Source organism: Nymphaea colorata, chromosome 9 (genome assembly GCF_008831285.2).
Source record: "Nymphaea colorata isolate Beijing-Zhang1983 chromosome 9, ASM883128v2, whole genome shotgun sequence".
NCBI lineage: Eukaryota > Viridiplantae > Streptophyta > Magnoliopsida > Nymphaeales > Nymphaeaceae > Nymphaea > Nymphaea colorata.
The window spans coordinates 22,089,658-22,106,978 of NC_045146.1; the positions used below are offsets into that span (position 1 = coordinate 22,089,658).

Here is a 17,321-nt window from a genome sequence, read left to right on the forward strand (position 1 = left end):
TTACAATATTTTGTTTTTTTAGTGTGAACTAAAAGTATTTTAGTCATTAACTATATTAAGGCATGAAAAATCATAAGAGAGAGAGTTGGCCACCCTTGTTTTAGGTCGTGTCGGGTAACAGTTAAAATTAAAATTGAAAACATGAAAAATCATTTCTAAAAGTACTATGAATCATCGTAAACTACTTTTATATCTCTTATGATATGACAATTGACTTTTGAGCCCCCTTTGATGCACAAGGGTTTTTTTGTTCGTAAGATAAAAGTTGCGGTTCTTATACGGCTTTTCATTTTCAAATCAAGCACAAGGAAAATTATTTTACAAGGTAATTTTACCCTTAAAAAAACAACCCTCCCAGGTCTGACTTTTTACCATGTACTTTTTTTAATGGTAAATTTACCGTTTCAAATTTTACCCTGCCATGAAACGGAAACTTTGTGACAATTTTAATTTTTACTCGTCTTCCAACATCTGTTACGGCACAACTTTGAACTCCCCATTTCTATGAGGCATCAGGCCCCTGTACAAGTGAAGGTGACCTCAGGACAAGAGAAAGAGGGAAACTTTGGAAGCTTTAGAGTCGGTTATCAGGAAGGTAGTCCATCTTGTGTAATTATGTGAACATTTTACAAAGGCATGCTGATTTTTTTAGACGGTACAATTTAAAGAGTCTCTTCTGGTGCTTCTTTGATAATTTCTCTTTCGAAAATAAAAGCAATCCGAACCGGCAAACGATAATCACAATTGCTAACTTGTAACCAACAATTATGAATTGAAAAGCATTGTGACATGTGAATATATAGTCACTTGCAGTGACAAAAACAAAGCCCTAAAATTGTAGATTTGTTAAACTAATATACATTAGGCAGCTTATGAGTTTTGCCAAATTAATTTAACCAATATGATCAGTCTTTCACAATTGCCTGTTAGAGTTGGCAGCTCCCTGCCAACTGCCAGTTTTCAAGGTGCCAACAATGCCAAACTAAATAGGTTGGAGTTGAGAGAAGAGAGAGAGATTAGAGGATATAAGATCAAAGTAAAAGTTGCCATGCACAACCTATATATGAGGTTTTAGCTGAAGCCATATATATTGCAAAATTCTTGGCATTACCATGTGATCCCGTCTGATTTCCTTAGATTTGCACATGTATAATGTCCTTGGTGATTAGAATTTGTGAGAAAGCTCTAAGGGATGTAGCATAGCTGATCGGGCTAGTGAGCCGATGAGAGTCTGACTTTCAGTTTTGATTTCTGTAGACCTACCCTTGGCTTGCAAAAAATAACATGCACTACTTTCGAGCTGAAAGGAGTAACTGTAAGTTCAATCAGATCTCGACCCAAACCTAGACCCTAGGAGCAAGAGTAAAAAAGAGGGGCTTCGCCTCTCACATGAGTAGTAGGATAATGGATCATAATTGATGATAACAAAATCTAATCACTGCATAGTCCATGCTCGACATACAGGTGCCATTGTCCAGTCTACTATATGGCGGTTGCAAAAGTAGTTTAATATACGTGTTAATGTTTTGATATATTTGATTGTTATACATATAAGTGCCTCAAAGACATTAAAGAAATTGAATGAGTACCCAACCAGAAAAAAAATCTGGCTTCGTTAGTGCAGTCAAGTACCTCTGTTCAACATATATAAGCATTTTGCATAGCCTGACTGAATCACAATAACTGACATAATAAAGGTCTTCAAAATGAATGATTAATTACATGTAGTAATCATTAAAGTTAACAGCGTGCACTTCGATTTCAAATTTAAATAAACTCATGATATAGCATGATCACGATCACATCCACATATAAGTCAGTCTCGAGCCAAGATGGATCCATATCCAAATCTTTCTGCGCTACTATTCATACATAAATCTATATACAAAACCAAAGCAAATTGATGACAACAAATAACTCATATATTCTTTCTATAATACAATGGTCCAGATGCCCACCATGTTATCTGGTTGTAACACAAACAGATATATATATACAAGCATATGCATATATTAGAATAAATTAGATCAATATCCATGTGTATTTTACAACTAATATGCACAGGCGTGCATGAAAGGACTTCGATTCATATCTATTAAAATGCAAATAAAATACGTGGGATTCATACCCATATCTGCTTGTTTATCTCAATTGTTGCCTTGTACATGTTTAACTAACTCGATCAAATTAGGTTTTGCATTTGTATATGAACAAAATCTGTTTGACTAATAATGAACAAATCCAAAATGCATGTATTCTCAAAACAAATCAAATCAAATTTAGTCCCAAACCCAAATATAAATAGGTTCCAAACAAGTAAAATCTACATTCGAATCCATTTACACCCAAAATATATATTTTAAAATAAGTTAGATCTAAGTCCTAGTCGATCCATATGAAGATCCAAATTCAATCCGACTCAATAAATTCATGCATTAGACTGTTGATTCCTGAGGCCAATTTGACCTATCATGAACCCTTCACAACGTGATACTAAAAAATAAGTGAGATAGAAAACTAACAAAAAATATTCATAAATTTAAAGAAAAGCTACGTTTTCAAGTTTACGTAAAACAGGTGAGCAGCAGAGTGATCAGATTGCTGAATCTCAAGTTGTCGCAAAACAGACTTTCCAAGCGTAAACCCCTTTTCGAAGTTTAAAAGAAAGTAACATCTCTATTTTTACAAAAGGAACATGCCAGAACCCCCCTTTTTTCGGAAATTTTAAAACTCAAGTATACGGCGAACTGAAATATTTTTATATTTTCCAAAGCTTGGCACCCATTTCAATAATTTGTAATCGTGTAAACGTCTCGGAATGTCAGGAAGAAGGATTAGAATCATCTTTCAAAAAATAAAGTCTGCCAAAGTGGGGTGGAACGATCATTCTCTACTTATAGGAGTATTATGAAAAAGGACAGAAAATCTTGGAGCGACCTTGAAATTTCACTAGCAAAGCCCTCTCCCTCGATTCCTCTCGTTTTTCTCTAGATTGAGTTGAGTGCGCAGTAAGAATAGAGAGATATTTTAGTAACTTTTAAAAACGATACGTATTTTATAGTCTTTTACTTTTTTAAAATTTTTGCCTTTTCAAAAAGTCTTCTTTCTTTTTTCTGTGTGAAGGTATTTATGCTGCACTTCTTTCCCACATTTTCTCTCTCATTTCCTTTATTTCTCTTCAAAACTGTCAGGCCCACGAACACTTTTGGTCTCCCGCAATGCAGAACACTTTTGGTCTCCCGCAATGCATGTGCGTGTCGGCAGGTGCGGAGGGAGGGGAGGGTTCAATGAAAAAAGAAAATTACATTAAAAAAAAATAAAAAATTTTAATTACATCATGTATTTTTTTAATGTATTTTTTTAATTTGAATTCAATTTGACCTTATTGAATCCAGAAGTTGGACTGTCGACTCATTCTTTAAGATCCTAATTCTTCCCCTAAGTGTCGGTGATGCTATCGGCAACCACGAGAGCACCGGTGACGGGACCGAAGGAGCATCCTCTTATCTCTTATCTCTGAATCTCCGCCTCATTCAAGGACATGAATGACCTATGGTGGATTCGGGCCACCTCAAGTTCTTGGCGAAGCCCCCCGACCGGCGTGCCACAGTGACTACTCCATTCCGGCCCAACAACCAATCACCCTTTCATTCAATTTCATTCTGCTTTTTTTTTTCTTTTTTTCTTTTTTTCTTTTTTCTTTTTTCTTTTTTTTTTGTAAAGAGAAGATATAACAAGTGGTGGGCGTCAGTCTCTATCAGACATGCAGAAGGTATGATGCTTCATCCATCATACATTTGTATTTGCACGCAAGTATAACGACAAATATAAAATATCATGCATTGCTATAAGTAAACGTGGTAGAACAAATAGAAACGTGTATGCGTGACGTAATCATCATTACATCTGAATAATGCTCACAACAATACAGATGCTCAATATCGGTTGAATTTAATCGTGCATGCAATGCAATAGGGGAGCTAGAAATTTTTTTGAAGGGGTTGAATTATAGTTTCAAGATTTTAACAGGGTTTGAAATGTATTTTTCAAAATTGTGATATAAGATAAATATTTTTTTCTTTAAATTAACATGTATATATTTTTTTTAATTTTGAGAGGAGGCCAAGGCCCCTGCAGCATTTTCAAATTTTATACAGGGGGCAATGTTAGAGTTTGAATTTTTTAATTCCCTAAAAGAAATAAACTGGAGTTTACACAGGGAAATCTTACCGTTTACTACTAAAGACAAAGGAAAGAAAGAGTTCTGCTCTTGCTCCAGCGGTAGGATCGATCATCCTGCTCACCCAAATCGGCATATCTAAGGGTACTGCCACGCATGAGTTTGAATTATTTTATAAATATTCTTAAGATTTTTCTTTATTTCATGTATTTCCTCAATATGTTTCTCACTTCTCAAACATTTTTTTTTTAATTTATTTTACCGATTGATGACTGGTTCACGTGATTTGCCACCATGTCAACTCGGTAGTTGAAAAATTCGTAGATGTTTCATTTTCTCCGCTTCATGCAACTGGACGAGAAGATTGGCTATTTCCCGCTGCAAATTCAGCGGGGAGATAAGCTCGCTTCCTGTAATTAGAAAAGAATGCAAAGAAACAAAGAATACTACAAAATGATCTTGGCCATTGAGACCCTCCACTCTCCAGAGGAACGCAACTGAGACTCTCAATGTCGAGAAGATCAATGACCTCCTGGGCTGGCTCCCCTTTCAACACAGCAAGAGCACCACACAAGCCATAGTAGCATGAAACTCCCTAACAGATATACTCCACTCCTTAACGCCAGATCAAAGGGCTTGCCACAATCCCAATTTGTCCAATAGTCCTATCAAAAAATCGTTAACTTCCCACTTGCATTGAGCAGAAAACAACCCAACCCCAACAACTCCAAGTTGAATTCTTTTTTGAAGCTCAATCTGAAACTTGTTAGGAACAACACACAATAAACTCTCCTCTCACATTCTCAAGAGGGGGTTAGAAGCAACAAGGAAGAAGACAACGATTTACGTGGTTCGGAGCAATAATCTCCTACGTCCACGGTCGCACAGATCTCTTGTATTCTCTCTCTCAGAAGAACACACAGACAGACACAAACAAGCGGCGGTCATCCTCAAAACATAAGGATTAGGGCAAACCCGTATTTGTACAAAATGACATATATGCCCTTACACCAATACACCCGCAAATCCGCGGTATTGTAAATGAGTGTCCAGTATGGATCAAGTTCCATACACCAACAAAACTTTGAATTTTCATGGCCCATCTAAATGGAGTGGACCTGTGTTTAGTCACATAGGCAGCCATATGAGACTTTAAATTTACATGTTTCATATTAGTTGGATCTGCGGTATTGTAAATGAGTGTCCAGTATAGATCAAGTTCCATACACCAACAATCTCCTACTTGGAATTTGATCCATCCAAGTGCTTGTACATCATATACTCAACCTGTGCGACGTCTCCTCATCAATCAATCTTGGAGACCAACTGAGGTTAAACATAACCTCAACTTCTCAGCAGTCACTGACTTTGTCAACATGTCTGCTGGATTCTCTGTTCCACGAATCTTTTCAAGAGATAGTATCTTCTCTTCCAACAAATCTCTAATGAAATGATACTTCAATTCAATATGCTTTGTTCTAGCATGGAACACTGGATTCTTGACTAAATGAATTGCACTTTGACTGTCACAAGAGAGAACACTCTTATCTTCCTTTACATGTAATTCTTTTATAATAGACTTTAGCCAAATCATCTCTTTGCTGGCTTTTGTAACAACAATATATTCAGCTTCTGTGGTAGACATCACAACAACCTTTTGAAGCTGTGAAACCCAACTGACACAGGTTCCTCCTAGGGTGTAAATGTACCCGGTAGTACTTCTCCTACTGTCAAGATCACCACCCAAATCTGCATCCACAAAGCCATGCAAAAGTAATTCATTTTTCTTAAAACAAAGGTTCATACCTGAAGTTCCTTTCAAGTAACGTAATATCCACTTCACAGCTTCTCAATGTTTCTTTCCAGGCTCAGTCATGTATCTGCTCACTGCTCCCACTACTTGTGTTATGTCTGGTTTAGTGCATACCATAGCATACATCAAGCTACCCACTGCTGAAGCATATGGAATCTTTGACATTTCTTCATGTTCTTCATTTGTCTTGGGTGACAAATTCTTGGACAATTTGAAATGACTAGCAAGAGGCGAGCTAACAGGTTTAGCATCTTGCATCTTAAACCTACACAAGATCTTCTCAATATAATTTTGTTGAGACAAATTTAAGGTACCTGTCTTACTGTCCCTACTAATTCTCATCCCAAGGATTTATTTCGCAGCACCTAGATCTTTCATTTCAAACTCCTTTGATAGTTGTTTTTTCAGAAAATTAATCTCTTGCAAATTTAAGCCTCCAATAAGCATAACATCCACATTTAATAGTAAAATGATATAACAACTATCAATGTTCTTAAAATAGCAACAGTGATCCATATCACACTTCTTAAAAGCATTTCTCCCCATGAAGTTATCAAACTTTTTGTACCACTGTCTCGGTGCATGCTTTAAACCATAAAGACTCTTCTCTAACTTGCATACAAGACTTTCTTTTCCTAATACTTGGAAGCCTTCAGGTTGCACCATATAAATATCTTCCTCCAAATCCCCATGAAGGAATGCAGTCTTTACATCTAGCTGCTTTAAATATAAATTTTCAACTGCAACTAAACTCAATACCAATCTTATAGTAGTTAGTTTAACAACAGGAGAGAAAATTTCTGTATAATCTATACCTTCTTTCTGTTGAAAACCTTTCACTACTAACCTTGCTTTGTACCTTTTTCTTCCATCTGCTTTTTCTTTAATTTTGTAAACCCATTTGCTTTGCAATGCTTTCTTCCCACAAGGAAGCTCAGTTAATTTCCATGTTCTGTTAGCATGTAGAGAGTTCATCTCCTCTTTCATAGCTAACTCCCACTTAACAGAATCTGTAACCTGCATTGCTTCATCAAAACACTCGGGTTCTCCAACATCAGTTAACAACAAGTAATGTAAGTAAGGAGAATACCTTCGATTTGGTTTTGGCCTTCTACTTGATCTTCTCAATGGAGGTTTGGATGTGCTTGCTTCTTGTTCCATCTGACTGTTTCCATCTTGACTCTTAATTGCAACATCATCTTCAGAGGCATCTTGAAGTTCTACAATGTCTTCACCTGTGTCATGGTGTTCATTCTTCTCAGACATAAGACTATCCATGTCTTTGTACAGAGCCATTTCATTGAACACTACGTCATTATGTCAAATGATTTTCTTCGCTTTATCATCCCAAAAACGATACCCAAACTCATCATTTCCGTAACCAATGAAATAACATTTCCTGGACTTAGGATCTAATTTATCCCTTTTATCCGACTCTATATGTATGTAAGAAACACAACTAAAGACTCTTAAGTGTGCAAGATTTACCTCCTTGCCCATCCAGGCTTCTTCAGGTATTCCATAGTCCAAAGGAACAGAAGGCATACGATTTATCAAGTATGCAGCTGTACTGATTGCATCCGCCCAAAACATCTTTGGCAAGCCTGAATGCAGTCTCATGCTCCTTGCTCTTTCACAAAGGGTTCTGTTCATTCTTTCAGCAACCTCATTTTGTCGTGGTCTTTTAGGGACCGTTCTTTGTGTTCAAATTCCATGATCTGCACAAAAATTTTTAAACTCTTTGCTGTCATACTCACCTCTATTATCTGACCGCAGACATTTAATCTTCTTTCCGGTCTTATTTTCTACTTCTGCTTTCCACCTTTTGAAAACAGTAAACACGTCAGATTTATGTTTGAGAAAGTAAACTCATACCTTCCTTGTACAATCATCAATGAATGTGACATAGTATAGGGATCCTCCAAGAGAACGAACTGGAGCTGGTCCCCAAACATCAGTATGCACCAACTCTAGCTTTTCCTTCTTTGGAGGCCGTCCAACTTTGGAGAAAGTGACCATTTTCTGTTTTCTGAAAACACAGTCTTTACATAGCCCAATGTCTACAGATTTCAAGTCATGCAACTTGTTATTTGTTGTCATGATCTTCATTCCCTTCTCACTCATATGCCCAAGCCTGTAATGCCACAACAATGATTTATTCTCACATTTCGCCACAGCCACTGTGTCTTTCACATCTGCAGTCATGTACAAAGTGCCAAGTTTGTGACCTCGTGCTATAACCATAGCACCTTTGGTTATCTTCCAACATCCACCAACGAAGGTAGTAACATAGCATTCGTCATCTAACTGTCCGACTGAAATAAGATTCCTCTTCAACCCTGGGACATGTCTGACATCTTTTAACTTCCATACATTTCCATTCTGCATTTTTATGTGAACCTCACATTTTCCTACAATATCCAGAGGTTCATCATCTGCAAGGTATACTCTGCCAAATTTTCCTGCAACATAGTTGTGCATACTTTCATTAGAATACGTTGAATGAAAAGATGCACCAGAATCTAAAATCCAAGACTCTATAGAGCTGTGTATACTCAAGACAAGTGCATCAGCTATATCTTCTGTTGCTGCATTTGCTTAATCATCTTCACGATTTGGGTTCTTCTTCTTCAACAACCTGCAATCTCTTTTCCGGTGTCCTGGCTTACCACAGTTCCAGCAGCCATCACTTCGAGGTTTGGATTGACTCATTCCCTTAGAATTGGACCTTCCACGCTCTTGGTAGCGTTGATTAATTCTGCCCCTATTTTGAACATTTAGGGCAGAACCGAGTGGTTCTCCTGCCTCTCTTCTGCGAATGTCCTCACTAAGTATTAAATCTCGAACACCCCTGAACTTCAATTTGCTTGACCCCGATGAACTACTCACGGCGGTCACAGTGGCACTCCAACTCTCTGGTAGAGATGACAGTAAAATTTGGGCTTGAACCTCATCATCAAACTTAATATCCACAGAACATAATTGAGAAGTAATAACATTGAACTCATTTATGTGATCTATAACAGAGGCACCTTCAGCCATTTTCAAATTAAATAATCGACGCATCAGATATACCTTATTCGAAGCAGAGGGTTTTTCGTACATACCTATTAGCGTCTTCATCAGACTTGCTGTCGTCTTCTCGTTAACAATGTTGAAGGCGACATTCCTGACCAGCGTCAACCGGATGACTCCAAGGGCTTGTCTATCCAGCAACTGCCAATCTGCATCAGCCATTGTTGCGGGTTTCGCTCCCATGAGCGGTTCATGTAGTTTCTTCTGATACAAGTAGTCCTCGATCTGCATCTTCCAGAATCCGAAGTCTTTACCGTCGAACTTCTCGATTCTGACCTTTCCTTCTTCCAGCGCCATTGTTTCTACCGCAAACGAACCTGGCTCTGATACCAGTTGTTAGGAACAACACACAATAAACTCTCCTCTCACACTCTCAAGAGGGGGGTAGAAGCAACAAGGAAGAAGACAACGATTTACGTGGTTCAGAGCAATAATCTCCTACGTCCACGGTCGCACAGATCTCTTGTATTCTCTCTCTCAGAAGAACACACAGACAGACACAAACAAGCGGCGGCCATCCTCAAAACATAAGAATTAGGGCAAACCCGCATTTGTACAAAATGATATATATGCCCTTACACCAATACACCCGCAAATCCGCGGTATTGTAAATGAGTGTCCAGTATGGATCAAGTTCCATACACCCACAAAACTTTGAATTTTCATGGTCCATCTGAATGGAGTGGACCTGTGTTTAGTCACATAGGCAGCCATATGAGACTTTAAATTTACATGTTCCATATCAGTGCACCTGTGTCTAGTCACATAGGGCAGCTATGAGGCCCAAGTCACTGTCTTAAGGTCAATTAAAAATTAACTATATATATTTAATGCCCCATGAAAAAAAAAAATCTGACTCCAAAAAAGGAAAGTTCTGCTCCAATAGCATACCACCTATAAAGATTGACATGGTATTGAACTTTCCTTTGAAATCACTTCAAGCTATTTGTTTATTTATTTATTTGGCCCAACCTGGTTTTGCTGGGTAGCTTGGTTCACTAATCCTTTCTGATCAAGCCGGAATTTGGCGTTATCAATAAATCTAACAAAGTAAACATTTTGAGGCTAATTTAACGTGTTTAATTAATGGTAAAAGAAAAAAACATTTTAAAAGGCATAAATTTTTATGCTCTCGTTCTTCAACAAGCCTGAGTGTTTTTTTTTTTTTAAACGGGTCAGCCAGGGCCGGGTTTGGTCCGGCCAGGCCCAGTCCAAACCCAGCCTTGCATTAATGATCGGGCCCGATCGCCCCACCGTGGCCGTCGCAGACCCATTATGACGAAGACAGTAGAATGCCTCTAAACGTTAATGCTAAGACAGCTCCTCCGAAGACAAAACGAGGAAAGCGACAAAAAACAAACCCTTACCAAGATATCTTGCATTGTCGCGTGATTGTCTTTGTAAGGGACCACGCTTCAGAATCCTTAAAACTTTTAAATCTGTGAACTTTTAATATTTTAAATCAAGACGGAATTATTACACTTGCCTTTGAAAAATAGCATATTAAAATGTAATAAAGGATTATGATATTAGAACCTCAAACTCGTTGAATGTGAATCATTTTGGCGTCCGCTCACAACTGTAGTTTCTCTCGACAATAATTTTGTCATTAATTATTTGCGGGCTCTACATCTGATACGTTCATGTTCCCCAGCACTGAGTCCCGTCCACCATTGACGGAAAATTGAAAATGACTTTGCAGATTTCATACTCTGTGTATGTTATGTCCACACCTAAAGCCCGCAGAAACGGCAGCAGAATCAACTGATGCTCCGTCCATAGCCAGCCCCCTGTTCGCTAATCATTTATCGCAGAAAGAGGGAGGAGCTCACCGAAGAGCCTTTGAGGCATGGGGATGGGGTGGTTGGCTTTCTCTCTTTTCATATCGTTGCTGTTTTTCTTCTTCTCTTTACGCCGGAGACGGGAAGAGAATCTCCCACCTGGACCCAGAGGCTGGCCTATTGTGGGCAATATCTTCCAACTGGGTTCCAAGCCTCACGCCGCACTTGCGAGCCTAGCTCGCACCCATGGCCCCCTCATCTCCCTCAGGCTCGGCACCCAGCGCGTCGTCGTTGCCTCCTCGCCCTCCGCTGCTTCCCTCGTACTCAAGACTCACGATCATTCACTGTCTTATCGTGCTCTTCCTCAGGGTGGCAAGTTTCCTGAGTACGCCAACCACAGTCTGGTTTGGGCCGACTGCACCGACTCGTGGAAACAACTCAGAACCATATGCCGGACCCAGCTGTTTTCCCGCAAGATGGTTGACGATGGTGCAAATCTCAGGCAGCAGAAGGTGGAGGAGATGGTGGGGCGCCTCCGCTCCACTGAAGGGAAGGCTACCAACGTCGCCGAAGTAGTGTTCGATACCATCTTCGATATGTTGGCTAGCTGCATCTTTTCAGAGGACGCAGAGGCGGCACTTGGCAGTGTCACCAAGATGAAGGGGCTGACCAGGAAGTTGATTGGCTTTGTAACTAAGCCAAACGTGTCGGACTACTTTCCGGTGGTCGCAGGTATTGATATTCAGGGAATTCGTCGGAAGTCAAGGGCTTATACCTTGCAAGTATATGAGGTATGGGAGGGCATTCTTGCGAAGAGGAAGGAGCAGAGGGGGGACGGAGCAGTGATGGTTAAGGACAACGATTTTCTTGACGTCTTGCTTTCAAGTGGGTTCAGTGATCTCCAAATCAAAGCGGTGCTTTTGGTAATTGCTCAACTTTTCTCCGCTCTGTCTGTTTGACCCTAAGGTTCCAAACGGGCGGAATTTATGGGATGGCTCACCAAAGCCTTATTTTGATTAATTAGTTGGGTTTTGACAAGGAAATTCAATGCAACTAAGTAGTCATCTCATGCCGATCTAGTTTACAATCTCCTTGATTCGAACTTCGTGCATATTTGGCATGGGAAATTACACCTGATTGTATGTTAATTCTTTGTATGAAGTAAGAGGCCTTCTTTTTCTGATAATCAAACTGGGTTTTGGGAGACTCCTAGCAGTTTGTAGCGAAATCACCAAACAAAAGATGACTACAAAAATGGCCACACAGTAGAAGGCCTGTCCGTCCACAGAACACTTGTATCCATGAAGGCCAAGTGAGTTAGAATTTTGATAGATTGATGACAGGTGGATTCAAATGTGCAGGACTTAGTGAGAGAGAAACAATGCAGAGTGTATGCTTCTATAGGTCTCGTGCCAGAACTATAAGATGGTGAAACAGAGGGGTGAACGATTGATAAGGATGGAGGTTGCAGGCGCATCCTCCTCTTTCTCTCAAGAAGGATGAGGAGTGAGAAATCCTTCTAACAACATTACGTGCATCTAACAAGGCTAAAAGAACTTGTCTTCACCATATTCAGCATTCCTCATCCTGGTTGTGCCTAGTACGACTCCAACCAAGATGTCGACTGCTGATTATGGTGAAGTAGCAATTCCTTTAGCCTTCACTCCTTTTAGATAGGAACCTTTTTTTCCTCTTTCAATATTCTTTCATTATATAGCTTCTGGGGGATTCATATTTGTTTTTCAGCGGATTTTGGGCCCCCTTTTCTTCTTTCGATCTTTCTGGCTTACCAATTACTCAGCATTCGACTGCTGATTATGGTGAAGTTGATGGAAACTTAGAAGAAGTATAGCAGCGGAAGGTATCGGTGATTCTTCAGCCACGATTCCACAGCAGCACCGTCGACAAAATAGAAGAGAAAAAGGAAGAAGCAAGAGTAAAATTGATTTTGGGGGTTTGCTTCTGAGAGAAGCACAATTCATTTCTCAACCATCCCTTTTAGATGAATAGAGGCTGGGCTATATAGACCGCCTCTCAGGGTTTCTCCAAATCCCAGCTACGGTTATGGCATGAAGATTTATGGTAAGAATTAAAACGGAAACTTTAATATTTGATTTATTTCCTGCTTTAATTCCATAACTGCAGGATCTCCATTGCAGTTATAGAGGGAAAGGGATCGGGCTCAAGGCCACTACCCAACAGAAGTAGCAGTTCCTTTAGCCTTCACTCCTTTTAGATAGGAACCTTTTTTTCCTCTTTCAATATTCTTTCATTATATAGCTTCTGGGGGATTCATATTTGTTTTTCAGCGGATTTTGGGCCCCCTTTTCTTCTTTCGATCTTTCTGGCTTACCAATTACTCAGCATTCTTTGATTCTTTTTTTCTTTTCTGGGAAACACACCTTCTGGCTTCTAGCAACACATGGTTGCTATTTTGTTTTTTTTGTCCCGCCATTGATTAATTTATCGTTCCCTTCAATCACTGGTAAGAAGTAACGTTTAGTGAGGAAGTCATAGAGCAGATTCTTTGGATACGTGTCATTGCCATCTGCTGCTACATTTACACTTCCAGTTCCTTCCATAGTATCATGAAACTATTTAACTATTATGCTTTCATTAGAATATGTATCCATAAGTAAAATGAGTTGCTCGTCTGATTAGGAGAAGCATCTTTTGTTCGCATACACCTTGGAGATTCATTACACATATTTTATCAGATTTTCCATTAATAAGTTTCTCTGTTTTTCATTTTCTTGTTTTGTCTGATTGGACATTAATAAGTTCCCTTGTTTTAATTCTCCCTTTCATCTCATTTAAGCTGCGTGCGCAGATAACCTGTTTGTTTTAAGCTTTTCTTGCAATTGGCATTTTTGGTGCAAACGAATTACCCCAAAAAGTCTGAAGGAAATGCAGTCTAAACTTCCATCTTGAACTTCTTTCCTGACAAGCTTTCTCTTCAAAAAACTACTTTCTTTCATTCTGCATGCAAATGAAAATATCACAACTTATTGTTCAGTTATTGTACAGAAACAGTGTGACAATACTTGCTAATTTGCATTTGAAGTGTTTGAGTGGATGTGTCTCAGTGTGACACATGGGAACCAACTCTGTTCCGTCCTGTAAGTTATTTACATCATTTTTCACAACATTCACAACAACCCATTCCTAAACTGTACATTACATCGACAACATATTCCAGGGCCAGCCTCTGACAAAAGCTTTGCACAACATCACATTTTTTTGTTTCAATTTCAGCTTCCCAAGTAAGCAGTCCTTGGTGTTCTAAACGCTAGCATTATAACTTTAGCTCATTTACATGTTGCTTCCTATGTGTTTTCATCTTTGCATCTGCTTTTCTTCCACTTCCTCATAAAAAAGCTTTAAAAAACTAAAAAACAGAAAGTCAAGTCACAGGAAGCCATTCATCCTTGTGTCAAGCTTACCCCTCGTCATCAGAGAATTCCATCTGTGGTTGAGGGCCTTCTTCAGTCAGAGCTGGGGCCATTTACATTCATTTTTCCCTTGTCATCATTCCTATATTCATATATACTTCATGGGAGAAACTCATAGCTCCAAGTTGATTTGATTTCATGCAATTCTGAGCCTTTATGTTAGCACAATTTTGGCTCTTTTGTTCAATGCAGGACATGTTCTTCGCTGGTACAGACACCACAACCACTACAGTTGAATGGGCAATGGCGGCACTCGTGAAACAACCAGAGGTCATGACTAAGCTTCGCCGTGAACTCTCCGATGCCTTGTGCTGCACCAGCAGAGCAGACTCGACCATGTATGAGAAACTGAGGGACTTGCGCTACCTCCAAGCTTGCATAAAGGAATCAATGAGATTGTACCCACCTGTGCCACTTCTCTTGCCACATCGCGCATCTGAAACCTGTCCAGTTCTGGGCTACACGATCCCAAAAGGCTGCCAGGTGTTGGTGAATTTATGGGCTATAGGAAGGGATCCAACCACATGGGACGATCCCCTAGCTTTCCGGCCGGAGCGCTTCAGTGATTCTCCTAACTTGGATTTCAAGGGGGCTGATTATGAACTAATCCCCTTCGGCTCCGGACGGAGAATGTGTGCCGGTTTGCCACTTGCTGTTCGAACTCTGGAGTTGATATTGGCAGCTTTGGTGCACAACTTCGAGTGGTCATTGCCATATAGCGCAGACCTCGGCCAGCTTGGAATGGAAGAGAAGTTTGGCCTTACACTCCAAAGGGAGCAACCATTGCAGCTCATACCTAAGTTCATTGAACACAAGTAATTCTACAGGGGCATTCGATAAGAAGAACACTGTGTTCTTATGCATCTAGAACATTGTCTTCTTACTTAGGAAAAATACGGTTTGATTGGGGACATTGTTTCTAAATTTAACTATCAAACATCTGACACATGATCATCGTGCTCTTGAAACATGGTCATCGTGTTTTTGAAACATATGTTTTAGAAACATGTAATCAAATGAACATAATGTTTCTTGTTGATGCCCTTTAAGAGCTGAACTCATTGTTGTTGTTTGCCCCTGAGGGACTACATAAGTACATTATGATACGCGTGTATTAGAAAGCTCATAAGTGTTAACTGGCATTACTTTCTTGAAAATGAATATTATTTATGAAAATTTTTCATCGTGAAGCCAGGAGCAAATTAATATCCAAGTTACAGAAGTATATGCCACATAAACAATTAGCAAGTCCTTTCTAGGTCAGCTGTGATTCCTTGGAGACACCCACTTCATGCTACACTTCTTGAACACATAGAACCTTACTGTAGAAGTGGAATTTTAGTTTAATGGTAAGTTTCAGCTGCATAGAGACATAGAACTTTAGTACCGGTGGTAAAGATTCACTTGAACAGGTGGAATTTTAATGCTGAAAGAAATGTTTCATCTGTTTACTTCTCAAAGAACGGAATAAAAGTTCCTTGCAATAAAAAAATGGGGTAAGTGAAAGATACTCTAGGTAGAGTAAAATTTTCAAAAAAAAAAAAAAAAAAACTCAATACTAAATATCCAGCAATTTTAAGCCCGAGTTACAGGCATCAGCCAAGCCAAGGTCACGTCGCACTCAAGAGCCTGACCGATTCAGGATTATCAGATTTGAACCATGTCTGGATCTGTCATCTTCCATATTTAGAAATCTGAATCGCAGTCTAGGCAGTCATCTGGATCCAACTTCCGATCATGACAAGAGCCTTTAGATCAACATGGCGGTCCGCTCATTGATCACGACATGAAGTACTCCAGTCTTGATTGCTACCACTTTGAGTCGACATCAAAAAGGCTCAACCTGGCGGTTCTAGGAAGCTCAGTGTCGCTGGTCAAATTTCAACTTTGCTGGTTAATATTAAAATTTACTAACGTCATTCAGCATTTGTTCTCCAATACCAAGCTGAATTCTCGAAATTTACCAGTTGGTGGAAGTTCTGTATAGTCTCATCAAACATGTCAGAAAACTCACTCTTGTGGCTTCGTTTTGATCAGATTGAAGCGTACAGATGGATTCGGCACAGTTAATTGAGCGAGGTTGATGTTCAAAGTACTAAAATATACTGTTCATTAGGATTTTTTTTCCCTTTTATTGTGCGCGAGAAAAACTTTCAAGGCCTAGGCCCCTTAATGGGCTTTGCTTCTTATGAGAAAAATCTCGTTCCGTTCCCCATGAAAGCAGCAATATAAATATGGATCTGATTCATTTGCATCTCGTATTTGTAATCCGGGATGCAAATGGTTGGGAACAGGACAGTAAACTATAATATTGAAATTTTAAATTCGAGTTATAATCAGATCAGGTATGGCCAAAAGAAACACAAACGAACATACCAGACCCGACCCATATGTGATTCTAAATGGGTGAGAAGGGGAGATCCAGACTCGGAGAAGCAAGAACATAAATAAAAGAATCAACCACCTTAGTGAAATTTCATGAAGTTGTTGGTCTTCCGATGATAAAAGAGAAATAAAAGACGCCAATCCTTCTAACGGCTAGTTGCGACGAAAATCCGAGGGGGACTCGGTCCAGAAAGGATTGCGAGGCCTTGTACTCTCAAGAATCTTTCACCATTCCCCTTCCTAACGGTCACATACCCGTTAAGCTAGTTCAGGGTACCATCTATCCGTTGAATATATTCCTGCTTCCCTCTAATGAATTAGTTTTTTTTTCTTTTCCTAGGGTAGAGGCTCAGGAATGGAGCTTGATTCTCGACATTTGCCGCCTTTCTCCGTTTCCCATCTATAGCAAAGTTTCTGTTTCCAGCTTAGCCTTTCATGGGTTGCCCGTGCTTTTAGTCATCCATTTTTGAAGTTATGATGTTTTTCAAACTACTACCAATGATGCTCTTGTCTGTAACTTTTAGGCGTCCGAAGAAATTTTTGTCATTGTGGGCGTGATGGTTCCGCCCTCAAATGTTCATCAATATGAGGTAATTTTGTCTCTGAGATTCAAAAACTAGTTTTATATATGAAAA

General features: G+C 39.4%; 1 protein-coding gene across 1 annotated transcript; it reads left to right on the top strand.

Annotated features, from left to right (window-relative positions):
- The first annotated feature begins 10,706 nt into the window (after positions 1–10,706).
- On the top strand, positions 10,707–15,358 carry LOC116259811 (probable (S)-N-methylcoclaurine 3'-hydroxylase isozyme 2). Its single transcript, XM_031637739.2, has 2 exons — positions 10,707–11,772; positions 14,494–15,358. Exons 1-2 carry the CDS (start codon positions 10,918–10,920, stop codon positions 15,118–15,120), a joined length of 1,482 nt encoding a protein of 493 aa, XP_031493599.1. The 5' UTR covers positions 10,707–10,917; the 3' UTR covers positions 15,121–15,358.
- Positions 15,359–17,321: the final 1,963 nt, after the last annotated feature.